Source organism: Opisthocomus hoazin, chromosome 3, assembly GCF_030867145.1.
Source record: "Opisthocomus hoazin isolate bOpiHoa1 chromosome 3, bOpiHoa1.hap1, whole genome shotgun sequence".
In the NCBI taxonomy this organism is placed as follows: domain Eukaryota; kingdom Metazoa; phylum Chordata; class Aves; order Opisthocomiformes; family Opisthocomidae; genus Opisthocomus; species Opisthocomus hoazin.
Genome location: NC_134416.1, coordinates 45,390,926 through 45,417,461, shown reverse-complemented (window position 1 = coordinate 45,417,461; position 26,536 = coordinate 45,390,926). Strand labels below are relative to the sequence as shown.

General features: G+C 42.9%; 1 protein-coding gene across 3 annotated transcripts in view; it reads left to right on the top strand.

Annotated features, from left to right (window-relative positions):
- Positions 1-2,617: 2,617 nt before the first annotated feature.
- Positions 2,618-26,536, top strand: part of LYN (LYN proto-oncogene, Src family tyrosine kinase) — a 53,889-nt gene continuing 29,970 nt past the window's right edge. The window contains exons 1-7 of one of the 3 annotated variants that reach the window (XM_075416133.1): positions 8,062-8,120; positions 9,263-9,392; positions 24,030-24,166; positions 25,367-25,415; positions 25,504-25,609; positions 25,953-26,051; positions 26,158-26,261. In XM_075416133.1, the coding sequence (XP_075272248.1) occupies positions 24,035-24,166; positions 25,367-25,415; positions 25,504-25,609; positions 25,953-26,051; positions 26,158-26,261 (490 nt within the window). In that variant the 5' untranslated portion in view covers positions 8,062-8,120; positions 9,263-9,392; positions 24,030-24,034. Of the gene's footprint in view, positions 2,790-8,061; positions 8,121-9,262; positions 9,393-24,029; positions 24,167-25,366; positions 25,416-25,503; positions 25,610-25,952; positions 26,052-26,157; positions 26,262-26,536 lie in introns of those variants that run through there. The other 2 variants (XM_075416134.1, XM_075416132.1) reach the window with 2 other exon arrangements.

Sequence of the window (26,536 nt, the reverse complement as noted above, 5' to 3'; positions counted from 1 at the left end):
AATCCAGCCATCAACCAGCAGCTACCTACACGGGCGCGTAGCTGCACTGGTCTGGAGTCTACAGGGCTATGTACAGGCCAGTATTTAATGCTGCCCAAGGAAACTTTCCCAGATATTCCTCTGATCCTACTGAAAAATTGATGGATTCATCCCTGGCCCAGGCCACTTACCACTCTCAAAAAAATTCCAGAGCTGATCTGGAAGTTGGCCTGGGCCAGGGACAATTCAGCCACCAGTTTGGTGTAGGCTCCATGTTCTGGATGCCAAGAGGACGGACATAGGCTCTCATAACACCAGCTGGCCTCAGTACTGGAGCTCTATCTCGCAGCCGTGCTTAATTTTGCAGTAGAGACGTAGTCTAGGAGTCAAATCTGCCCAAAGCACAAAATCAGTTGCTGAGCATGAAGGCTAACTGGCTAACATGACTCACAGCCCTTCGCATGGGGACATGCACTTCAGCGGCAGGCCTGAAGTTTCCTTCTTGCTCCATTTTACACCACACCCCCCCCCAACTTTCTTGACCTGTACACAAAGATATTTCAAAACATGTGGCTAACAGCAAGTTTACAGCTGTAGAGAGGCTGTAACCAGCTTTTATTTTTTCTCTTGATGAATATGTAACAAGAGAGACGGTCCTTTCCTGCTAACACATTCCAAGGTAGATTTTGTACATATTCCTCTTATCAGCAGGAACAAGGATGCATAAAACTGTGACTTATTTCAAATTATACTAACAACTTGTCTTTGTTTTTTCTTCTCATAAAGCACAGTGTATTTATTCTACTCCAACCCTTCTTCATATCAGTTCTTTCAGAGCAGAACTGATGAGTTTGTGCTATGCCTCCTCAATCTAATATTGCACAGCAGCCTACTAAGGGTAATTCAGCACTTTATTTTCCCAAATTATTCACATCATAGGTGAGACGATTGTATTTTACTAGACTGCTAGACTCTATTATGCATTTACAAAACTAAATTTTGTTGTATTTCCACTAATGCTTTGATAGGGGAAGGTGAATTTTAAGCCCAGCAGAATACTTGATAATGAAAAGAAGAAATAGGGAGGAAAGGAGGGAGGCCAAGACAGATGTGGGCTCTGTGCACCGTTTCTCCTCCCCAGGAAGAAAGATACAAGATCAAAGTACTTACCCTACAGAGGAAAATGGAAACATGAGGTGCTAACAGTACATTCTCTTGAGCCTCTGTGATAGCACTTCCAAACAGAAATAGCTCATTTTACATAAACTTTTGGAATCCAAATTTCCAACCAAAAAAATCCCCAAACCCAAGACAATGTAAATTAAACATTAAAGATCTTTCTTTCTTGCATAAACTTTTCATAGGGAAAAAGGTTGTTCTGTGGATTTTTTTTTTCTTTTTAAAACACCTTTAAATAAGTTGGGGAAAGGAAGAAAACATTTACCAACTTTTTAATAGAACTTGAAGGAATTCTTTACTGCCTAACCCTACGATATTTTAAGAGGCTGGTCTTAGTATGAGTATCTACACAACATTGTTTTAATCACTGATGATACAATTCAAAGAAGACAAGCAACTCTTGCTCTCCACTTTTCAGAGCTCTGCAGATGCCCAGGGACATCTGGGACTCCTTTAGAAATGTGACAGATTATGCTCTGACTGCTTCTATGGACTGAGTCTTCTACCGGATCCAGGTGGTGGCACACCTTTACATCAGGGCCACAGATCTGTAAGTCCTGCTGTCGGAGTTTCCTTTCCTGGACGTGATTCAGGGTCTTCTCTTAAACCCACGGGTCGTGAGCTGCACTCAGCCATTTTCAGGCGTTTGGACACCCTGCTGGAAATCCTTGCTAGCTCCCCAGTCTGCTCCAGCCCACAGCTGGGCCTTGTTTGTGGACTTCAAGAAAATATACAGAGATCCCTTGAGGCATCTTGCATCTTGTACCTAGTACCACTGTTCCCCAAACTTGTTCCACTGTCTTCAACACTTTATATGGAAAACTTAATTGCTTTGCTTTTGAAATTCAGCCTTTGAAATCTCCGTCACCCGAGCTCGTCTGGGTGGTCTGGCAGCACACCTACGACACCTGGACTCTGGTTCTTGTGGAGCTTTTCAGCTGCATCCTCTGGGTGTTCTGTCCATGCATTCGTGTTTCCTGTTTTGCTGACCTACGGGATTTTATTTCACTTTTCAACACGCTGGTAAATCATTCTTGGGGAGAAAAAAAAAAAAAGACAAAAGAAAAATTGAAAGATAACCTTGCTCGTTCTTTGTTTTCTTCCAGCCCAGCCTGCGGCGGACCCGAGGAGCTGCTACAGCTGAGTTTTGGAGAAGTTCGTGGTGGTTTTTCAGGCTGCCGGCGGAACGAGACAGCGTTTTCTGTTTCGCCCCTCGGCCGGACGCCGGTGTGCTCGGTCATCGCTCCCAACGGCGGCCGGTCCCCGCCGCGGGTCCGCCGGCCAGCCCCAGCCCCAGCCCCGCCACCCCTTCCCCACCTCCCGCGCCTGCAGCTCCCCCCCACCCCGGGCTTCCCGGCTCAGCCGGCGGAGCTGCACCTCCCCCCCCCCCCCTTCCTCCTCCTCCTCCTCGCCCCGCTCTCCCCTCGCAGCCCCGCATGCAAATCGGCCCCGGCACCAGGAAGTGAGCGGGGCGGCAGCGCCGCGCCCCGCACGCACAGCCGGAGCGGCCCCGCCGAGCACCGGGACACCCCCCCCCCACCGCACCGCACCGCACCGCACCGCACCACCGCTCGCCCCCGGCCGTCACCGTGGAGTTCGCTCGCCGCCGCTCAACTTTCGCACCGGGGAAAGTAAGTGCCTGCCTCCGCCCGCCGCCCCGCCGGGACCGGCCCCGGCGCTGCCGGCTGCTCCCCCCGGGCGCGGCAGGCGGGAGAGGGGGGTGCGCGGCCGGGTGCCTCCGTGCCCCCGGCACCGCCCGGCACGGCACAGCGGGTACCGGTGCTTTGCCCTCGCTTCTGCCGCCCGGAGGAGGTGCCGCTGCCGCCTGACCTTCCCGGTAGGGCTGGAGGGAGTCTTCGGGGAAATAATGGCCTTGTGTGGGGGGGGTCATTCTCCAAAGCGTGATTTGTTGCCGCTTTGCCCGGCTGCTGCTGCGGTCCGGAGGGCTCGGTGCCCGCTGGCCGCTGCGTGCCGGCAAGCGCGCAGAATTGGCTGGTCACGGTGTTCCAAGCCAGAGGCGGTCGCCTTGGCTGAGGAGAGGCGGTGTGGCCTCTGGGTGCTCCTGCTGCCACCGCTCTTTGCTAGGAGGGGCACCCCCGTCCAGGCTAAAGCTGCTTCCTCTCAAACCCGCGGCTTCAAATGTGCTTTAGCTTCAAAGCAAGACGAGAAAATGGTATTGTGGTGCTTGGCGCGGGGTGCTTCGTGCTGACTGCTGTTGTAGTGGTGCGGTATGCCTGAGGAAAGGTCTGGAGGGGTTTTCGCCTGCCAGTTTTAATTTAGGATCTGAAAGTCCAGCTAGATCCCCCTAGCTGATGCTGTACTGTCAGTCAAGCAGCGAGAGTTCCTGCTGAAATTGCTTCTTTTATGTGTTTGCCGTGAGTGGGCTTGCGAGAACTCATCTTGCTGACCTCCGCTGGCACGACCCACCACAGAGATTAGCCCTTCAAACTTCTCTTAAGTGGATGTATGCAGGCAGCACTGAGGTTGGGTTCCTACTCTGTTGTTTCATCCGAAACTCCAAATCAGTATCTCGTCTCTTGCCTTTCATTCCCACCTTAAAAAAAAAAAAATATCAACCCACAGTCTGACCAATCTTAACATATTTTAGCACATCATAATACAAATTGGAAATTACATTTTTTAGCTTGATCCGATAAAGTACCTGGAAGAGTTCTGTAATTTATATATCTTAATGTTAGTTGCAAGCAGCTGTAAAGTATGAGTGCCAGGTAGGTAAGTCTGCACTAACCAAAGTATCACTAAAGGGTTATTAAAAAAAAGGGAAGATTTTTGTTGGCAAATTGCAAAACTATGTTGGGAAATTGTAGCTGGGTTTTACCGAAAGAATAGTCAAATTGTGTTTGTGTGGACTGTTTCCAGCCTGGTATTGAATGCAGAGTCGGTGATACTTAGCTTTATGTGTTGGACTTTATATTTTTATAACAGGTGCCATCAACAAAATTGAAAGTATGAATGAGAAAAAATCAAACAGTTTTCTCTGAAAAAGTAGAACAGGCTAGAAAGGAGTTAGATACCCTTAATAGGACGTTATGAAATCTTGGGCAAGGATTAAAATTAATAGACTCTGAGATCGACAGATACCTAATTCTGTCTATCTCTCTGAGATTTATAGCTTTTTTTCTGTCTCCATTTCAGCTTTGTGAGCTACAGACTAGTTAGGAAAGAATTCTTGATGTAATAACAAAGGCCTGTTGTAATTGTGTGCTGTTTTGGGGGGTTTTTTTAGCTGTAATGGTGCAGAACGATCATCTTTGTTTGTACAGTAGCTGGCTGACTTGAAGTTGTTCTGCTTTTCTCCTGTAGCTTTTTTGAGTAAATAAGGGTTTTTTTTCCTATATAAATATACAGAGGACAAGGTAAGGCTTAGGCCTTGCGTTACAAGTTACTTGACCAGTGGAGTTGCGCAACGGCTTTTTCTGACAATGCAATCAATTACGAAACTTTCACATGCAAAGTTAAACCTCATTGCCTTTAAGGTGTTTAATATTCCAATTTTTAATGCTACCCTTTCAAAAGAGTTTCCATAAATGTGAAATTCTTTCCTGCATATATTTATGAATGTATACGTAACTATTTCATAATACTTTCCCCCCCATTTTATCAACGTAATTGAATTGAGCTATCTTCCTATGGCCTTGTTGGCTCTTTGCCGCAGGAAGCGATTCCTGAAACGGGCGATGAAAAAGGTCCAAGGTCCTCCTGGCTCAGCTTAGTAGCTGAGGTTTAGCGGGGTGGCTCAGAAGACAGGAGGCGCTGCATCTGGCCCTCCTTGTGCTGCACACCACAGAGCAGCATTTGACTCTCTATAGCAATTCAGGAATGTGTAAAAACTGCGGTGTTTAATCTCAGATGTGATTCCGTTTCTGTCAGGAAAAAGAGATGTTTTCCTCTCTGTACTTTGCATGTTGTTTTGACTCTTGATGGGCATCTTTGAGGTTTTTGGATGGAAACGTGTTGACCATGAAACAATTTTTATTTGTCTCAAAGGGTTAGGTCATCAGGGGAGGGGTGAGGTCTTCCCTCCTTTCCATATGTGCGTATTCTGGGTTACTGAGTGACTTTATTTCCTGCGTCCAGGGTCAAACTTGTAGAGACACGTTTACTCCTGGGCTTCAGGGAGCCCTTTGCAAAACTGGATGAACACAGAAAACAAGCAGATGAGGAATAAATAAACAAATAAAGACATGGAGTGGGCATTAGGTGTGGATGGGGATTCCTGGCACTCCGATCCAGCAGCGTGGCTGTACGCAGAGGTGTGTTTCTGCAGCACCAGTGGTCCCTGCAGGGTGTGAGCTGTCACGTGTCAATGCGAGGGATGGGAGGAGAATCCGTCGGCCGGGGATCCTGAGGGTTGGGTGAGCTTTGTGTGCAGTAGGTGATACTTCCTTCTGAAGCGATGGAGCCGGGTGTGTAAATAATTACACCAAACCACGTGACTTCGTTAAGCAGTATTTATTGTTGTTCTACCCCTGCAGGATTTCTATCTCTAAGAACAGCTTCATCCTGTAGAAGAACCAATTGCCCAGCTGAGAATTAGGTTTTTTTCTCCTGCTGATCACATTGCTGCTTCCTATTTCTCCCATTTATTTGTGTCCTCTCTTCCATGAGAGTGTAGGAGTTCTAGAGATGGTAGAGAGATAGGCTTCCAGACTTGCCGAGCCGTACCACAGGAAACTACACAGATAAAAAACGTAAAATTATTTCTATGAAAACAGTCTTTAGTGAAGCATACAAGGAGAGGGAGAGTGCCATACTGTAAACAGTAATGGTACCTTCTCCAAGAAACCAGCTTCCTTGAGTAAAAGGTAAATACAATGTAACTGTCCTTCATGTGACTGTTCCTAGTTTAAACTTCATTGTCCTTCAGGGAAGGATGGAAAGGTCTGTGCTTTCATATTTATTTTTGCCTGATTCAGATATGTTTCCTGTTGACGTTGTCATTAAATGCTGTAATTTCCGAGGCTGAATCATGCATGGTCGTGTTCGGCACCTTTCCTGAAAATGTGGGTTCATGGAACAAAACGCAAAGGCAGAATTCATCTTGTGTTGGAAGCATTTCCTCCAAATATTTACGTGATGCTTGTATTTGTTGTGTGCCCTAAAGAACTACTCACAGAGGTAAATAGATTAGTTATTTTCGTCAGCCAAACATCGTCGGAAGACAGACGATCTTTTGGCAGTAACACTTTGCTGGGGAGAGGAGGAGGAGGAGACCCGGGAAGGGTGAAGGGGGGGATGGGTACGTCTCATTTCTTGGGGGGGGGGAAGGGCAGACTGGCACCGTTCAGGCCAGTATTTGCTATCCCTTAGGTCTGCATTGTCTGTCTTTTTCAAACTGCTGATATCTGAAGTATCTACAATTGGTTCCTGTGTTTGCGCAGCGTCCTATCTTACTTCTTCAGTTCAAAGGACTCCAATGATAAACAGTCTGAACAATGTGTCCTTCTTCCTCTATGGTCTCTGCTGCTCGTAGCATGAGGCTACTTCTTCCTGTCTAAATTGTGGTTGATATGTTGTAGAATTTACTACTTTAATTGGCAAAGGCCTGCTTTTTGCTGTCCACGTTTTTGTGACCAAGCCATTTCTTGAAAGTGCCTGTGATAGCGAACTGTGCACTCTCGAACTGGAAAATCTGGTAGCTTGCCACAGGGGTTGAAGAATGGGATGCAGCTACTCTTCTGGAATGGCATTTTCTGCAGTGTTCTCTGTTTCAGAGGGCTACTGAAAGTCTGGATGTGATAAAGGTTTGGAGGGCATGGAGTCCCTCCAGGATGTGTTCCTAACTACTCCTTTGTTGCTCTAACAGAAAGCCGTTTCAGGAAGTTCGTCGACAAAAGGATAGCCTCTTCAGGGTTTTTTCTGATGTGGCATCTGTAATGTATTGCTTTGCTTTTCATGTTCCCTTGATTAGTTTGTGCATATAGGTGTATACAAGCCTGTTTGATCAATTTTTGGATGAAATCTTATTCAAGCTTATTCTTGGGCACAAACTGAAAAAATATAGTATTACAGGAGTTAGTGCAGAAGTGTATTTGGCTGCTAAGCAGGTTTGTGCTTTCCATGTGTGACTGTACTAGGGGGCTTAGAACAAAATTAATATTAAAAGGTAAAGAGTACATTAGAGTGAATTCCTACATAATGATAACTTATTTATAAATCAGAAGGTCTGACCTATGACAAAGTTTCACTCTATTCAGACAAAGAAAATATTTCCTGGTAGTATCGACTGAATAGGGAAAGATCTGGATGGTAGCGCATCTGTTGCATTTATTGACATTGCCTTCTCAAGCATTCCTTGCTTGCATTCATCATGAGGCTTGCATTCATTAGACCCAGTGGACAGAAAATGGTTTTCTCCAGGGCAACCCCACCCTTACAGCATGTCTTGATGGGATTTCCAAAACCCTTCAATAAGTGCTGAGTGCCCTAGGGTAGCTGTGATTCAGGCATGAGCGGCCCGGAGCTGGGGAACAGGGTTAAGGACTTGCCAGAGCTGGTGTCCATGCCACTGAGGAAATGAAAGTTTTAGGTAAACGCACAGGAAGGAGATGGGCAGGAGAAAGAGGAAATCCCATGTTGGATGTTCTGGGCTCAACTTGTTCAAAATACATCGCAAGAGTCATTTGAATGTGCCGTTATGGCGTAGCAGAGCATGCAAATGGGATTGAAAGTACATTTTTGTAACTGCAGACCTACTGTTGCAAAAGATCTGCAGAACTATGCAAAGGCTGGAGAGAAGCGTTGCAGCCTGTGAGGGATGTAGGAAGAGTTGCCTTTTAAGCAACTCTTCTGCTGTGTTGCTGGTGTGGCACTTTGTCTTCCTTTTTCTGCCTTGCGAGGTCTTTGCTCGGTTGACAATTTCCAGCTGTATTTGCACTGGCTGCGAGAGGGATTGCAGCAGCTCTCCTGGCACCAGTGGAGAAGCACCGGGCCATGCTGAGGTGAATGCTAAGCTCATTTCTATTGGGGTGTAGATGGGCTGATTGACGGTTTCTGCTAGGCAGGTGGTGGACAGCAGTTCTTCCACGAGGTCTGACCAGGAGAACTTGCCTCCTCTGAAAATCTCCCACTGAATTTCCTTGCTCACAGTTCCTGTCCCTCTGCCATGAGGTTTACCAGTGTGGCTGAGAAAGCCTGTAGAGCCACATTGCTTCATGAAGTGTCTTCATTAGTAAGAATGTGCTGGTGGTTTGGGGCTTTTTCTCCCCAACTTCCTGGCAAAAGCCGTGTTTCAGTCTTTGTCCTGCTGTAGCAGCACTCCTACCGCTGTTTCCTTTTTTCTTCTCCCGTCAGTCTTTTATTTCCCCAACATCATTCTGTTGTTTCTTTCTCTCCAGCTTTGACTTCAGGACTGTCAGTGGTATAAACTGTCTTGATTTAGATGTCTGCGCAGCAACTTTTCTTTTTCCACTTCCAGAAAGACAAGCCTCAGCACCTTTAATCTAACTATCACTTGTAATCTACTTGTGCTACCCTCTCAGGGAATATGTGCCCAGAAATATGTACCCACAGCTTCCTGGAGGGGTGTGAAGTCCAGTGCAGTACCGACCTGGTGGTACTGACATGGTCTTCGCAGCGTTTTAAGAAGCCTGTTCCTCCTTAGAGGGCAGCTTTGTACTTCTGTAGATGGCCAGCAAGACTCTTCTGTCTAATGTGTGGGTATAATCTGTCTTTAGAGCCAGCTACCACTGTTTATCACATCTGATTTAAAATGATGACTTCAAACCAACTTGAAACAGTTTAGTTTCTATCTTGAAAATGGTCAGCACGGATTGTCTGCTACCCCTTTGTCTACCATTCTGTGATGTTGCTTCGACCTTTTCCAGTCAAGTTTTATTTTTGTTGGATGCAGGAGATTTTTCTGTGCTGTATAGTGGCACATGTGAAGGGCTTATGAGCCAGCATTGACCCTCCTTGTAAATCCACCTGGTTCAGTGAAGCAGAATGTCAACTTCTTGGCATGTGTGCTGTCCTGTGAGGAAGAAACCAAGGCTTGGTGTTGTAGGGGTATGGTGCTAAGGCAACAGGACTTCCCTGCCATTTGCCTCGGTGTTGACATGCCCCGTACGCTCTGTCCTTGCAGAAAGTGAAACTTAAGGAACTCAGCTTTGAGAAGGCAGTGCGAGTTTTGAAGAACCAGCTTCAGCGGAGCTGGCACCAGTGGGAAAGAGAATTGGCTGGTGGAGCGAACAAGTGGGAGAAAGGTGCTTCAGGTGAGATGTTTCTGCTCTCAATGGAGCATTTAAGCAAGTCTGAGGGCATTGGATATAAGGGTCAGAAAATGCAAAACTCAGCATTTGAATAGCTTATTTGAATCAGAGATCAGAACAGTATTCTCTTCTGTAATGTATTTAACTATGTACAATGGCTGTCTTCTCCTGCTAGGTTTAGATGGGTGAAAAGTCCTTTTCCTTGCTCCTGCAATACAAGCAAAAATATCAGGGTGCTTGGTACTATATGACACAGGAAAGTAATTTCTTCTTTGAGCTCAGAATAAGATTTCAGCGACGTGACTATATTATGTTTATTACATGTTCTGTATCTTGTCATACTGATTGAGAAAATGTGCTTTCCTAGGAACTGTAATTGTCTCTACCCTCTTGGTTATCATCCTTTGCATACTTATTTGACTGTTTTTTTTCTCCTTTTAGCTCTCTGCGTCTGCAGCGTTCCCTCTTCATTTATTTCTCAGCATCAACCCCATTTCTGACTTCTCAGGGCTTTCAGCCTCCTCTCCTACACCTTTTCTCATATAGTTTGTTTTGTCCTGAGAACTTCCTGTGTGTGCCCAGCAAAGAAGCAGTCTTACTGGTTTTAAAGCGCTTAACTCTATGGGATTCAGATGTAGGTTGATTGTGGACTCATTACAGTTCTGAAACAAACTTGGGTAACCATCATGAACACTGATTTATTCTTAGTTCTTGCTTGGCAAATTAGCTGCGTGAGCCGTGAGTGCTGAAGTCACAAATAAACAACGGCACTTGTGCACAGTCTACGATGGTATTGTTAGGTTCATGTAATCACGTGGCCTGCCTATGAGCTATATATTTGATATCTGAAGTTAGAAGGGTTATAAACTGTAATGAGTAGCCAGTATGGTAGTAAAAACAGCGCTGCGAAATTCTTGCAGTCTGCAGTGAGAATGTGAAAATAGTGCTTGTCATGGACTTCCAGTTTACCATGAGTCTAAATCTGCCAAAATTATCATGCGTGCTGTCCTACTCTTTAAGGTCCTGCAATTTGTTTAGAAAGTCCTGCCCTGAGTCTCCCAAAGCCTGTGGAGCTCCTGCAAGTTGTGTGCAGTCGCTTACAGGATCAGAGCCTGGTTCGGTGAAACTCGCTATGGTAGTAACTGCTAGGTCTTCTTCTGCTATCAGCTGCAAGACTCTTGACCATCAAGTAGGACTAGAAACAACAGAAAATACTAAGTGCTGTGCAATCCAGTAATGATACGTTATGAATACAGCAACGTGGGTTTTTTTTGGAGAGAGAAAACAAGAAATGTCAAAGCAGAGTTGAAATATTGTCAGCAGTCAAATTATTAATCGATTTCTGAAAATGAAATAAATTAACATACTGAGCAAATACGACATGCTTCTTCAAGTAAGTCCACTGCTCAGAACTTCTGTTTACTGTAGAATAACTCTCAAATATAAAAGAACTTTAATCACATTAACATTCTTGCATAGCTGCTGTCCCAGGGGTTTGGGCAACTCTGTGTTCGCTCTTGCCCTTGAGAAAGATCATCTGCAAAGACATACACGTGTCTAAAATCCAAGGTCTCCAGCTCTTCCTTAGAATGTTTGAAGCAGGAACAATCATGTGAAGCATCACACCAGCGATTCACAACCCTCCCTCGAAAGAGACTTTCCAGATTCCCACTCTCATTCCATTCTGAAAATGGAAAGAATGTCAAATATGTTTCATTTTGGTTAATTTTAGAGAAACTTCTTATTCATGCTCATGTGTGCACAAATGTGAAAAGCATGCTTGGAAACTTGGGTTTGAATTGTTACTCCGTGTTCATTCGGTGATATATTTCCTTTTACACTCTTTCTGTCACCCCAGCCTGAGCGTGTAGTTTCACAAGACTTAAGTTAAAGAGTGGTTCTGTCTTCACACGTTAGGCTTTCGAACCCAAGTCAGTGGCAATCTGCAGTCCTTCAGGGTATGTTTGGTAGAGTGTACTCATGTCTATTCAAAAAACCATGATCTCAAGGGTTTAATTTAAAAACCTCCAAAAATTGCTCATGATATAGCTCTTTTAGTTCTATTTATGGTATTTGCAGCAAACTGTTGGTTCAGACAATGTTCTTTGGTGCCCTGGCAAGTAGCCCAAACTGCAACAGTTGCTTAGAACAGTTTACTAAGCTGGGTGAGAAATCAACTGAACATGCCTGGTTTGTGTTCGTGCCCTCAAAGGAACATAATTAACACAGAGTTTAAAATTAAGTAAAATAAATGAATTATAAATAGACCTCTGTGAAGTGCCAGAACCTGGAGTACAATGTTGCATCCTTGAAGTTAAGGGAGGTTCTGCTACTTACCTCAGTGAGAACAAGATGAGGAGGTTTCTCACAGGGATGCTTACACAGTTAGTGCCGAATGTTCTTCTGGTATTCCTGTAAAGATGAAATAGCACACAACTTCATTTCTGCTACTGTAATTTACTGGCACCGCATTAGACACTGTCGGATTTTTTTTTTTTTTGAGAACTCTTGCAACTTCCTCTTGTGACTTAAGAAAACTTGTCCAAGGTTTGCAAACTTCCAGGAGGAACTGGACTCTGAGTAAGAGTGTTAGCTCACATCAGCATGAATGATTTAACCCCATATTTTCCTCTGAGCTTAAAGTTCATTCTTAAATCCATATTGCACACCTCAGTACAATGGCCTGTGTTTCAGGAGGGTTCCTCTGCATATACCTAATGCTGCAGAGCTAATGAAACACAAACCAGTCTGCTGGAGAAGTAACTCTTTTTCTGCAACCAAACTATACACTGGCGTCTGAAGAAGGTGAAAAACAATCTGCTTTTCTTTTGTGAGTTGTTTGTAAAACTCAGTGCTTTAGACAGGTGCCTAAGGCATAATGTGATGCTATTATAACAAGCATGCTATGTTTAAGTTGCAAATTTGATTGTAAGTACATGTCAGCATTTTAAACGTGGAGGTGACAGCAGATGAAGCCCTCTGACCAGTGGAGCAGAATGGTAAAGGCAGCGTGGTGCAAAGCAATAGCAGTTACAAAATGACCAATAGTATGGAGTTAGGATCCATTGACAGAAGTCATTCTGCACTGATTTAGTCATAATTATCTTAGTCCATGTTAAAGCGCATTGTAGAATGCATAAAATGGTCAGGTTTATAATAATTAGGTTTATTCCATGGGGATATGGTTATCTGAATTTGAAAGAACAAAATCTAGTATGCACGAATGATCTGCTCCCCTTTTCCCCTTTTATTAAACACACTGAAAATGGAAGATAAGCCCAAAGGAGAAGTGGTGTGATTTCTAGGAGACCACCCTCAAAACCTTCGTCAAGGCTTGTTGGCCATGAATTTGCTGTCCTCCATTATGTTTTCATTGACATGTTGTGATAATTTCATCTTTGAGTTCGTTTACAGTACTACAATGAGTTTCATTTACAAGCACATCTCAAAGCAAGAGACCACATCTGCAAAAGACTTTTTATTGCCAACAACATCTTTAACTAGTTGAAGGCCATGTTCATAAATAACCTGCTTCTCCCCTTAGTCATAGTAGCTGTTAATGATTCTCCCTAAAAAATGTCCTGTCATGTGGAGGTTGAGCATTAGGCTGCCTTACTTGAATGTGATGTTTCAAGTATCAGCTACTACCTGTGAATATACCTTCCTATGCGCCTTCTGGAAGGGGCGGACAAGGTGACAAATTTCAGTTCAAGAGCTAGTTGGGCTGCAGCCTGATGATGATATTAGAGAGACACCTTAATTTTCCCCAAACTCACTAAATGTTAGCAAGCTGCTCGCTCCGTCCCATATTGCCTTCTGAGGCTCAGTGAAACGGGGAGAAGCTAACTCTTATTTCTCTTTCAAGTGTCACGCACTAAATGCATATGTTGGGTACTGTGCAGTAGCTCAGGCAGGGCCCCTTCTTACTCGGTGCAATTTGTTTGCGTGGCTGTGCCTTTAGTTTCACGTACATTGACAGGTATGTTGAAACCAGCACCTAAGTAAAGCCACCTTGTGTAGAACATAGGCATTATGGACTGTTCTATTGATGCAGAAACCCTTGTTGCACGCCTCTGAACGGCACCTTGTTTTGGGAGGCAAACTGCGTATGTGTGAAGGAGAAGGGGAGAGCAAGGAGCTAGGTAAGTGTTGTTGGGAGTGAAGAAGCATAGGTCCCAGATCTGTGCTCTCCAAAGAACCTGGGCGAAACTTGTCCTTCTGACCTTCTGTTGCGTCACTTGTTATGAGGATGACATCATCTGGGCTATTCCTGGATCTCGCTCCAACACCTTGGTGTTTTTATCAGGAGTTTCTCATTTTCCTATGCCACAGTGATTGCTCTAGTCATTACAAAGGGAAGGGAGAAGGTTCCTAATACTACTGGTTGACATGGACATCTATAAAGCTCAGGGCAAGTATTAGACTACTGAAACTTTAGCACACTGCCATTATTGGCCAAAGTCATCAATTTAAAGTAGAAAAAATGGTATGTGAGTCATAGATACAGCCAGCTTGGAAGGCAGATGTACTCCTTGGGGTTTGCTTAGCTGGAGTGGGACCCTTCCTAATATTTAGGAAAAATGTCGATTCCCCTCAATGTAGTGGTTTGGCCAATATTTTCATCTGGAAATGGAGATTTGGTTATATGGAGCTGCTGTTTGTCATTACTGAGGTTTTTTACCAGTAGCAAAAATGACATTTTTACTTATAGTTTACATGACACTTCTAAGTCTGTAAAGTATTTTGGGAACTTTCCCTTTAAGGTGGTTAACATGTTGGTACAGCTTTTCTCTGTTCCATTTCATATGATCCTTTTGAAGATTTCATAGACGTATTTATTCTGTTATGTCAAATTAAGATGTTATTTGACCTTTCCTCCTATCTTCAAAAGATATAGTGCAGTGGAAAAAAGTTGAGGAAATGGAAGATGCAGTTGCCTGAGGGCTGGCAAAGTGAATTAATTCATTGTTGATATTGATTCAAAATTCTGGAGGATGCGGTTGAGGCAAATGATTGTAATAAAATGAAGCGAGTGTTATAAGGTCAGAAAACAGATGTTAGCTTAATGTAAGACTTGGTTTAAAATTAGTGCCAAAAATACTGACTACATGAATCTGGAACATTTTCATAATATATAAAATGTATTATGCAATGTTAACAAAATTACAATCCTGTGTGGATTAACTTTCTTGTGTTTTGGTATTTTTCTTCAATTGAATAAACAAAGATCAGTAGTTTGTATAAATTATATTCCACTTCATTTCAATGTAATGTTTTGTTTCAGAATTTTATTTTCATCCTTTCACAAGCATTATAACATTATTATACTGCCACAATGACATTAGTTATTTTCAATGGGTAGGGGTTTTTTTTTAATTTTAATATTTTTTTTACCACTGCCAAAATTCCTGCGTGAAATCAAGCTTTTAACAAATCTAGTCAAAAACTGTGGTGGGTTTATAGAAAAAAAAGAAGATGCTTCTTTCTTGGTCAAGACCCCCTACACCCATTAGAGCTACCTTTCGTGTCATCAGTAATGATGATACTTACTAGATATATATGTTCCAACAAAGATCGTGTGTCCTTTAGCTGAGCACTGAATAAACTTAGCCTCTCCCCAGAGACTTAAGGGCAAGACAGGTAAAGGTTGGACTGTCCATTAGTATCATCTGAATATGGAAAACTCTTTACCTGAACTGATACAGTTCGTTTCACCAAAGCACTCCTCTCAAACCACCCTTGACGACACCTGGTTTCTGTATAACTGTATTGGATAACTTCACTTATCCAACATACTTGGAAGCTTGAGGTGTGATGACTTCAGTCATTTGTTTTCCATTTAGTATAGTAATGTGTTAATTAGTGTTGTTTATTGTATAGCTAAAATGCCTGGTCTAGTAAGTGAAAAAAAAGAAATTAAAAAATGGGGGCGGTAGAGGAGAAAAGGTTTTTCCTTGTATGATGCCACCGCGCTGCTCCCAACAGGTCTGCCTTTCCCAGAAACCCATCAATACAGCAACTCCAGGTATTTTATTTCACCAGTTTCCTGTCCTTATGTCAGCTGTTGGGGGATTTTTGCTGTATAATGTAATACACAGTCCACTTCCACTATAGCCAGATGGCAGTACACCTTTTTTCACTGTTATAACTTGAATTTTGATTTAAAAAATGTTTAAATTAGAAAGTGTACTTGAGTGATGAATGTTGCAGGGTCCTGCCCCTGATTTCAATGTGCAGGCCAATATGGGAAAGGAAAACAGGGCACCAAAAGGTGGAAGAATGGGTGTCAAGAATGTGATGAGAACAGCAGTCAGCTAGGCAAGGAGTTCAAGAAAGGTTTCTGCCAACCCAGATTGATTTAGTTGGACTGGGTATTTGTGTGCAAACATTGAAATCTGGGCTCTGAAGAGGAGGAGCAGAAATACTGGTGCGGGGCTTAAAACTGAGTGTTGCAGAGGAAGTGGAAACGTGACAGGTTTATAACTGTAGTAGGAATGCAAGCGTCGGAGAGCATGCCATGCAGGTGATGGGGTGATACTTTCTGTAACTGACGCAGGAAAACCATAAAAAATAATCCGAGATAGCACGGACAAAGTAGAATTTGTCTTGGTCACAAATGCTAAGGAAGGAGTTGTGAAAAAAGTTGAACAGGGTAGCGGTGCCCATCTGCTGTACTTCCCCAAACCCTTGGCAAGACCACTCTTGGTTGCCTAATGTTACATTAGCGTTACATTGAGGCCTTTTTCTTTAATACTTTAATTTGCAGTGAAAAAATAGGAGTCCCCTTGTGATATTGGGAGGCAATAGAAACACACAGGCGGCTGAGAATATCATGCAGAAAGAATGGTCTGGCAAAATAATTGGGAGAAATTTAACATCAGGGTGTAAGGTCACGCCACTGGAGATATGAAAGTCAGCTATGACAGCAGTTCGTCATTATGAAAAATGAGACAAGCTTGGATGTCTTAACAGATTGCAAGATGATTATCAAAGGCTGGTGTGACAAAAGAGTGAAAATAATGAATTATTTTCTGGAATTTACTGGGTGACATATGTCTGTAGATGGAGGAAATATTAATACTATTTGCTGCAAGGCATTGCTGAAAGTCCTCTTGGAACACCTGACCAACTCCAGCCTCCTGTCGTTTGGAGGGATGAGTTCAAACTGAAACTGAAAAATGTGGAGAAGGGCTCCTAGGATAACCAGTGGAAATGGAAAAGGCTGAGAGGCCTTCGTCTTTAAAGCCTAGAGAAGAAGCTGAAAGAGATGTGACTTCTTCCTAATCGCCTGAGAGGATGAAGGGCTAAATGTCATTATTGTTCCCAAAACGTGCTTAAAGCTGGGAGTTATGAGACAGCTTCTAAGCCAAGTGGAGTGAGGTTCTGAAACCTTTCAGCAACAAAATTTTGTTCTTCGCCTCCACCACTCAGTATCCTTTCTAAAAATGGAGCATTGCAAACTGACTTCTGAGCTTGTACGATTAAATCATGCTGCTCAGAATGGGTCTGCCTTTCCCAGAAAGTAATTTTCAGTCCTGTGCTCTAACCACAGGTGATAAACTAGGTAGCTCTGTTATCTTGCTCTGATAGGTGTGCACCCTTGGAAAATTTGAGGGTTTGACTTAAGTGCGGATAAGATTGAGGAACTCTCACAGTAGCGTGCTTTTTGCGTACTTTTCCGCTACACCAGTATTTGGGTTTTGATGGTGACACGGGGAACTAACACCTTTCTCTTCTTTGCCTGTTTGTGTAGATGTGTATGTCAAAATATTGTTTTTGCTTTGTCTCACCTTTTCCCAAAGCAAGAATGAAGCAGCTAAATATTTCCCCAAATCTTCTCCGTTTTTAAAAATGCTGCCAGCTGGACTACTGCTTCTCGCATCGCAGGCACAAAGGGAGTCTACACTGGGCAAGCCTGTGGTAGTTGAACACAGTAGATCTGGGCTGTCCATGCTCCTTTTTATATGCATTTCAGGGAGCAAATAGTAATTTGTGCCAGTGCGTGTGTGTATATATATATACACCCATGTATATATGTGTTGTAGAAGGGATAAATTCAGCTTGGGAGGCATAGAGATGATGTAACCCAGACCTATAGAAATAAGCTAAATTAAAAGAGAGATTAAAATACGAGGCGAGGAGTGACTGAGACATATAAAATCGTTTCAGCAGAAAGGCAAGGGAAGAACAAACTGCTTAAGTTCCTCTCCTTGGTCTCCAGTGCAAAAACAAGATGTAGGAAGTGAAACAAGCCCAAGATGAAAGCTGACTGAGGGTTTCTGTGTTTGTAAGGGTCTTGTTTGAGGAAAGTTACTAGGCAGTCAGGACTTAGAGTAAAATTTAAATGTGTGTATATACATTTGCAATATTGTATTATGTATATTATTAAATATAAATACTTTTATATATATATGTGATGAATTGCAGGTGAATTGCAAGGCTGAACAAAATCAAAACTGATCATTTTTGAGACAAGCAAGGAATAAGAATTTACTTCAGTTTCTCTCCACTTCAATTCTTTCATGTTACTCCCAACTGCAGATAATTTATTTTTGTCACTCATTCTCCCTCTTGTCGAGTAGCACATCTTCACCGGCACCATGGAAATATGTACACAGCAGTACAGATGAGGCTTTGCTAAGCTCTGCACCTCAGATTAATCTGCTCCTCTGTGTTCCTCGGAGGTTGCTTTGCCATTCTGCACCATGTGGCGATGGGTCAGAAACGAACCCAGGTTTCCCAGGCTTCTTAGAGATGTTCCTCCTCATAGTCCCAATGACAGAGCTATAGAAGATCATCTCACAGTTAGGTACCAAAGATAATATGGAAGCAGGTTAACACAGAGATGAAGTCAAAAATAGAGGTTAAGATAAATTAATTCCCTAAATTTAAGATTTTTCCCCTTTTTTTTGTGGAATGGGAAACTTTAGTGTTCGTTGAAGTGATCTAGAAAGTTGAGTGAAGGTACTGAGAAAGGAGGTGTCTGAGTCTTTGGGAAGAGAGGGCTTACAATTCTTCCTCCCCAGCAGTTTTAGATCTAAGTTGATCACTCTGAGTTAGTTTGTTTTTTGAGAGACTTTTGCCTTGACCTTGAGGGTAAAGCAGAGTAGTCCCACAGTCTCAGTTATTCAGGAGACCTGATGAAGGTATCACCTTGTTATCTCTGGCTTTATAACTTGTGAAGTAGCAGCAAACCAGATGGCATTTAAAGGCCAGAATGAAACATCTGAAACGGAGGAGGGAGAAGTTCTTTTCAATTTTTGAAACAGGTGTCAAAAAATAAAATTATTTATGCCTGTGCTCTCTAGGCTGCTTTAAAGCTCCGGGTTTAAAAACAGTAGGTTATTTTTATATATAGGGGTAAACACTTTCTTCCTGTTCTTTGGTTCAGAACCTTAAATATAGTGCAGCGTTCAAGACTCAGAATAATACGGGGGTCTCGATATTTTTTTTTTATTTCTTTATACTCTTAATGCACTCTCCTATTTGTGTTGCTATGAAATATCTCTTTTAAATACACGTAAGAAATTTTGTGGCTCAAGTGAAGAGTTTAATTCTTATAAACCTTGTTATTTATGTACCTCTTAAAATACATATGAATCTGTACATACATATCTGTTAAAAGTCTAAGCCACCTGCAGAATTGGTGTCTGCGCGATTACTGACCTTTTGAACAACAGACGTTTATTTGATTAAAGAGTTGCGTATATACTCAGTGGTTCTAATTCTTTTTAAAGCTACTGAAATATTGGAAAAGCCAAAGTAGAATCTGTTTTACTTGTTTTTTAGAAGTTTGCATGTTCTGCAAAGATTAAAATGAAGCCACTCTAAACTGTTGAAAAATCTCTGAGGATTTGAGAATCATTCTCATGAAGACCTGACTTCGATCAAGAAAAGCCCTGACATGTCAGGTGGATTTTTAGGAAATGGTTTCTAATGTGCACTGTAAATATTGTGAGTAACAGAATCTTAAAGAGGAGAGTAGTTGTGACCATGAACAAAATGAAAAACGAGACTGACTTTGTAGATGACGCGAAGGATAAGCGTCGGGAGGAAATGAAACCTCAAATGCTGCTGGTGGCTGATGGACAGGCAGTGGTCACACGAACCTTGACTGCATGCAGTAGGAGATAATGTGGCTTCAGACACATCACTCTGCTGGTAGCACTGCAAAAGGCAGAGAAAGCAACAGTGTTTTGGGGGTAGACAGCAGCTTTTAGCCCTGGAAGAATGTCGTGCTAGCCCCCCATAATCTGTTTTGAAATGAAGAGCCAAGTGCTGCTGTAGCAAGGTGAAACAAGGGATTCGGAGGGAAAATTCCAGGCAAATGCCTCTGTAGACATCAAAATCGGCGTCTGTGGAATAACCTGCTGCAGAGGCTGTGTGTGATGGTTCTGATGGATGCCCCCGTGGCTTTTTGAAGGGTGCCTCGGATTCTTGTCACCACACTGCAGCTGTTAACTCAAGTACCTGTCTTTACCTTTAAGCCATGAAATACAGTATGCTCTTTGTTAAAAGAGAAGCTGATACTTTTTTAGATATCTGTTTATACAAGTTAGCAGCTATGTTATACAGAGTATCTTTTAATTAAATGTTTATCTTTCATGTCTAGATGGGTGGGCAGGACAATAAATGAAAGGCATGGATGTAAAGTAGTATCTCCTGTATTGCAAAGCTGTTGTAATGGGAAACGTCTGAGTAGGGACTGACAGCATTTCCTCTGATGTCTGAATTATTTTTATCTCTGATGAACAGTAACATAGTTTCATTTGTAACGATGCTGCGCTCTCTGGGTTGCTCTTTGCTTACCCTGTTCTCTTTCTCTTGATACCTGCAGAAAACACTTCCCTGATGCTCATTGTGATACAGTAACAGAGAGTTATGCAAATAAACATTTTACACCAAGTGAAATATTTTATTTATGCCTGAATGAACTTCCCCCTTTCAGATTTTCTTTATGAGTACTCCATAAACTAAGAAAGATGTACACTGTGTGCACATTTTGTATTTCAAAGCTTCTTTTTTGTGGGGGTAGTTTGCTAGGGTCAAACGTTTGTGCAGTTAAATTTGATAATTACATAGCATTTTGCATTTGGAAATCCATTACAGTGTGTGTTGATTGAAATTCTCCCGTCAGTGCCTGCAGTTTATACTGGCCCTATGAATCTCTGCTTTGATGCCACTCTCAAAACGCTGGAAAAGACCTGGATCAGATTTCAGTAAAAATGTATAATGCTGCACCGGGAAGAAATACATCTGACATTGCAGATGAACTGAGCAGTTGCTGAGCAGAAGCTTTTGAAATCAAGACAGTTACATTTGCTTTGGGCATAGGACTGATTTTAAGGAATTTTAATGTGCAGTCTGGAACCTGGTTGGTGCACACAGCTTAGTAGAGGGCTGGCATGTATAGAAAGATAAGTTCCTGTGGCCTTTCAAGAGTTCAAAAATCTGTCGTTTCACAATATCGAAAGAACATGTGCTCATTGATCCAGTTTGTACTGCTTAAAAACTATTTTTCAACTTTGTTTATGCTTTGTCTCCATTGTCTGCCTATACTTGTTTAGAAATAACATAAGGTCAGAAAATTAAATATTAAAGTATGTATCATATACTTAACTATATTGATGTAAAGTCTAAATACTTCTTTTATGTTATTGCATACTCTTCATATGTCTCTCTTGTAAGATCTAAGAGGCCTGTTTGATAAAGAAGCTAAAAGTCTCAGGATGTGTCTACATTAACATTTTAGTTAGATGGGGATCCCACTCCTGAAGCAGTTGCCCATGCTTTCTGGGCTGTAGTTTGTGTTGTGGAGCAGCCTCGGAGTGCAAGAACAGGACTGCTTTAGGAAGATGCAGTGTGGGCCTTACCTGTAAATAAACCCTCGCCATGGTCTTGCTCCTACTGAATGTTCAGCCCTTGGGGCTGTGCTGGAGTGAACGGGGCAATAACCCCCCTTGAACCAGGTGGACCTAGCTAAGCCCTCTGAGGTCTACAGGCTTTCATCTCCGTGAGGAAAAACAAAACCAACTGTGCTTCATGATGAGACTCGGGATCTTCTCTTTGTTTAGTGCCATCACATGTGTTATCTCACATACTGTATTTGTGTGATTTCACAAGACATCAAGCGGACTTCTGTGGGATTTCGGAACACCTGCACCTTGGCATTACTGATCCGTTGTTGTTACTGGCATAAATAAACACTAACCTTGAGCATACCAGCACAGCCTCACAGCAGGCTTAAGTTACAGTTGTTCATGTGCTTTAAGCTGCAGAAAAAAAGCTGAGTAAAAATGCTTTTCTCTGAGTTTACACCAGAGCTGGGCAAGCTGCAGTCTCTAAAGATATCTTCATCTTTCTTGCAGCAATAGGGAAAGGGATTTTTGGCTGACAATTTAGATCAAATTACCTTATGTCCTCCACTTTAGCTGTTTGTTCTCTAGAAGCAGAATTACTCAAGAGCAAAAAGGTTAGCTCTTAGGTGGCTAAATACCTGATCTTGCAGATACAGCAGCCGGTAATTAAACACCGGGTTTCCTGTTGTCTAGGGTGAGCATGCGAACACCAACTTGCCTGCGGGTGTACAGAAATTTCCTAGGAACCATTAACTGCAGAACAAGAGTCATCCACATGTCCACAATTATAAATAAATACACAATTTAAAAAAATCTTTCTCAATATTTCAAAACAACTAATATGTAACCCATAGAGCACTGAGAATATGGAAAAAACTCCCAAAGGGTGTTCTCACAAACTAAAATTAAGCATTAAAGATACTTGCTTCTAAGGGGAGGTCCTGGCTGAAGGTGCCCCCGGTGTCTTCAAATGAGGATGAGAACACTGCAATGTTGACACACAGGAAGAGGAAACTGTGTTCTCTCCCTCTGTGGGATGGTGATGCCTGGTCAATGCCTATTTATTTCTGTATGGTTCCTTTTATTTTTAATTCAAGAGAAGACAAGAAGGGGAGCAATGAGTTCTCATGCTGCTTTTAAGCCAGTATCACAGTTTACTGCATCACTGTTGAAATTTTATGGACACCCAAGATTTGTTGCCCACAGGTGACAGATGATTTGCAGAAATGGTAGGAGAGGAGATACCCTCCTCTCATGTTCAGAAGCAAACATTCAGCCTATGGACAGGGCAGTGCATGTCAGTATGTGGTGCTTCCTCAAAGGCAGGGTGGGAGATTAAATGATGGTGATGTGGGAAGTTGAGACCTGCCACATGGGAGCACTTGTGGCCTTGGTTTATCATTATAGTCAGCTAGGATTATGGTTATTATTACTGTTGTTACAAAAGTACAAGTCTCATTATGGACCCAGACCAATCTGGGTAATTCTCCTACCTACAGGGGTATGGTATATAAGGCACTGTCCCACTGAAACAGTTGTGTCTGCAAGTGGGACACCTCTGCTACTTTAACTGTTACTCTAATGACCTTTTCTTTCCTAGGGATGAAGGTAAAAGTGAGATGTACTATAGGATGTTACAATCTGTTTTAGCTTCTCCAGCTATGTTTTAGTCAGTGCTGGTTTACTTGAGCCCGCATACACACTGAGCTCTTATTTTAGGTTTTACATTGTTCTTCACAGAACTGGCTTTAAAGATTAATTAGGGCAGGGGCTGAGTGAGAGCATGTGCCTGCAAGGGAAAATGTGACTGTGAACCTAGCGTTAGAGCACTGACCTGAAAGGAGGGAGAGAGGAAGGAAGGAGAGGTTTGAAAAGCATTCATAGTGGATTCTTTGAAGAGTAAGTATAATTACTCTCCTCTGAGGGAGGAGTATAGAGATAATGTTGTATATGTGCTTGCTGAAGTACTATGTAATTACATCATGGGATTAGCCGTCAGGTTCCAGCCACGTAGATGCTAAGAGCTGTATCTCATCTGATTTAGCATCGATGCACATCCTGAGAGAAGGATCATCCTTCTAAGTTGTATTGAAGAAGAAATATTTGTGTACTGTTCTGCCGTCACTGATACACACCTCGGCTATTTTAGACTGCTGTAAGAGGCCTGTCTGAACAAGGAGGTCCATTACTGAAGGTCACAGTGGCAGCGTGTCTGCCATGGAGCTGGGACTGCACAAGTCATCAGCCTCATGTGAGATGGGGATTTGAACCAAGCGGAGCTCCCTGTCAGACTGGCATGTGCAAAATGAAGTGGGGAGATACAGGCATTGCTAACTCCAGCTGCGGTTCTCATTGTTTGCACTGGAATTTTTTCCTACATCTTCTGAAGCAGCCTTTTCTCCAAAACATGCAGAAATAAGTTGGCACCACAGTAATTATATTTTTCTTATATCTGTTCTGAAGCTCACAGAAGTATCAGAAAGATGTAGGGGGTGGGGGGGGGAGAGAATCAGACAAAAAATGATAAATCTGAAAATATCGAAATGGTAAATAACTATTTTGAAATATTTACGTCATCTGTGAATTGAGACAGAGCTCATTTCTTTCCTTTGCAGCAGAAAAGAGCTTTCAGCATGTGTTCCTAACTGCCAGTTGTTCTCCCCGTGAACTATTGTGTATGAAAAGGAAGCAGGTTTTTGCTACGTAGCCCAAATATTTGCGTGGGAAACGGCTTGGCTTATGGCATAACGTGTTTTGTTTAATACCTTTTTTATTCCAACAGGAAATATGGGATGTATAAAATCAAAAAGGAAAGAGAATCTGCATGGAGATGGGCTAGATTTGAAGAATCAACCAGTACGTAAAACTGAACGAACTATTTATGTGAGGGATCCAACGTCCAATAAACAGCAAAGGCCAGTAAGTAGATAGTCTCAGGGGAGAATTCCAGTAGCAAGATCAAAGCATGACTGGCGTAACTTAAATTTCAATCCAAAGCATGTGCATGAAGAAATTCAAATGATCATTAGTCCACAACTGGGCTTTTAGTGTTTTGCAGTTCACCCTCAACAAATAAGTACTTAAAGAAATAAAAAATAAAAATTGGCAGTTTGTTACTTCATTACTTTATGTCTGTCATAGTTTTCTGCACGAAAACAGTAATCCTTGGGGACACTTGATCTAGATGTAGCTATGTCTGTAGAAGAATGCTAGGTGACTTTAGAAAACCTGAAGTAGTTTAAAACCGCTTTTAAAAGCATCGGCGCTGGGTTTTTAACAGCTGTGGGGTCCAGCTGTTGATCATTCTGTTCAGAAAAGCTGAGGTGCTTGCGGGCGATTCCTTACCAGCTCCAGCCAGCTTTCTTTACGCTTGGGAAAGGCGGCTGCCCAGCCTTGCCCGAGGTGGGTAGGAAAGGAGGGAGGGAGGGGAGCGGAGGGTGCAGCGGTGACAGGAGAGGACCAGCCCAGCATTGGGGCCATGCGTGCTGTCTGGTACTGGAAAGTAAGGGTGCTGGCGAGGGGCATCCCAGCGGGTGCCAAGCGGGTTTGCTCTTTTGCAGACAGCGACTGGTAGCTTGGTTCCCCACCCTCTCTGCGGTGCTGGGGAAGCCCTATTTCCCAGCTCCCCTTACTCGGGGGCTGTGCTTCCTGCGGGTGCGAACGACGCCCTTCCCTCCCCTCTCCCCAGCTGACATGGTGGACTCCCCCTGCCCTCAGCCAATGTACACACATCACAAACTACCATTACTTTTTTTTTTTTAATTACTCTTTTTTCATCTTGGCAACGTAACCGTGCTTGTGGTTCTTCAGCATGACAGCTGCATGTCAATAACTGTCCTGTTGAAGTGCCCTGCCTAAAGCTTCGGCACAAGTCACAGAGCTGTGAGCCTCCTCCCCACACCTTCCCGAGGGCTGAGCTGCTCAATTCCAAATCTAGGGGGGACTTAGTACATTTTTATGTTGTAATTTGCTTTTGAAGGATGGTGGGAAAAGACTGGAGCATTTCCTTTCGATTTAAGACATATAAGATGGTATCAAAGCAACTGAATAATATGTAATGTAACATAAGATTGTCACAAAGATCTAAAACTGCTTAATTAAAGGCATATTTTATTGTAGGCGAATACAGAAGCACAGCTCTTACCAGGACAGAGGTTTGTCACCGAAGGTACGTTTTCGTAGGAGCCTTACTGCTGTGTGCTATGCCCACGTCAGTGACATAATGCGAACGCACCTTTGGCTTTCTACCTTTGCAGATGCAGAGGAGCATGGAGTCATTGTGGTAGCTTTGTATCCCTATGACGGCATTCATGAAGATGACTTGTCCTTCAAAAAAGGAGAAAAATTGAAAGTTATTGAGGAGTAAGTATGACAGTGCTGATTGTATTGCAGCTTTCCTTTGGACACATCTAATCCCCTTCATAAATTTTTGGTATCCTACTCATGAGTGTATTAATGGTAAGAGAGCTCTCTTATATGTGAAAATACAAACGCATGTGGAACTGTTGGTAGCACTTGGCAGCTGCCCTCAGTAACAGCGACCAAACATTGAACGACGGAGCCCATGGCTTCTCAGTAGGTTTGAGTTCAGAGAGAGATGCTGCTTCTCTCTCCAGCATGGGCAGAGCTCTCAGCACAGCAGAACCCAAATAACACTTTACAATTTTCCTTTCCTATGAACACTACTGGCTTTTCTGTTTTGCAGGCTGGGAGAATGGTGGAGGGCAAAATCTCTCACGACAAGAAAGGAAGGCTTCATTCCCAGCAACTACGTAGCAAAAGTAAACACCTTGGAAACAGAAGAGTAAGTTCTCTTGGGCTCTAAATACTGGCAAACTGCTTCACCCTGGTGGTGTATCCTTTGTGGATGGGGGAAAGAAAGGATTCTAATTGTTTGAAATATTTTTCAGATGGTTCTTCAAAGACATAACCCGAAAAGATGCTGAAAGACAACTCCTGGCTCCTGGAAATAGTCCTGGAGCTTTCCTTATCAGGGAAAGTGAAACATTAAAAGGTAGGCTTTGGCATGGATTACTCTGCAATTCATAGTAGAGTTAAAAACATACAGTTTTTCTGCACAAAATTTGGCATCAATTGGCACTGGGTGTGGAATAGTCCTAGTGTGTCCTATTGTGTGAATTTTCTGCAGCTCTGCAGGAGTGAGAAGGATGAGAAAATCACCAGGAAAAGAGAAAAGAGAGTTACAGGTTAACACTCCAAGTTCAGACAGGGAAAAAAAAGGGCGCGTGTGTGTATCTGTGTATGTGTGTGTGATTACACTGACGAGAA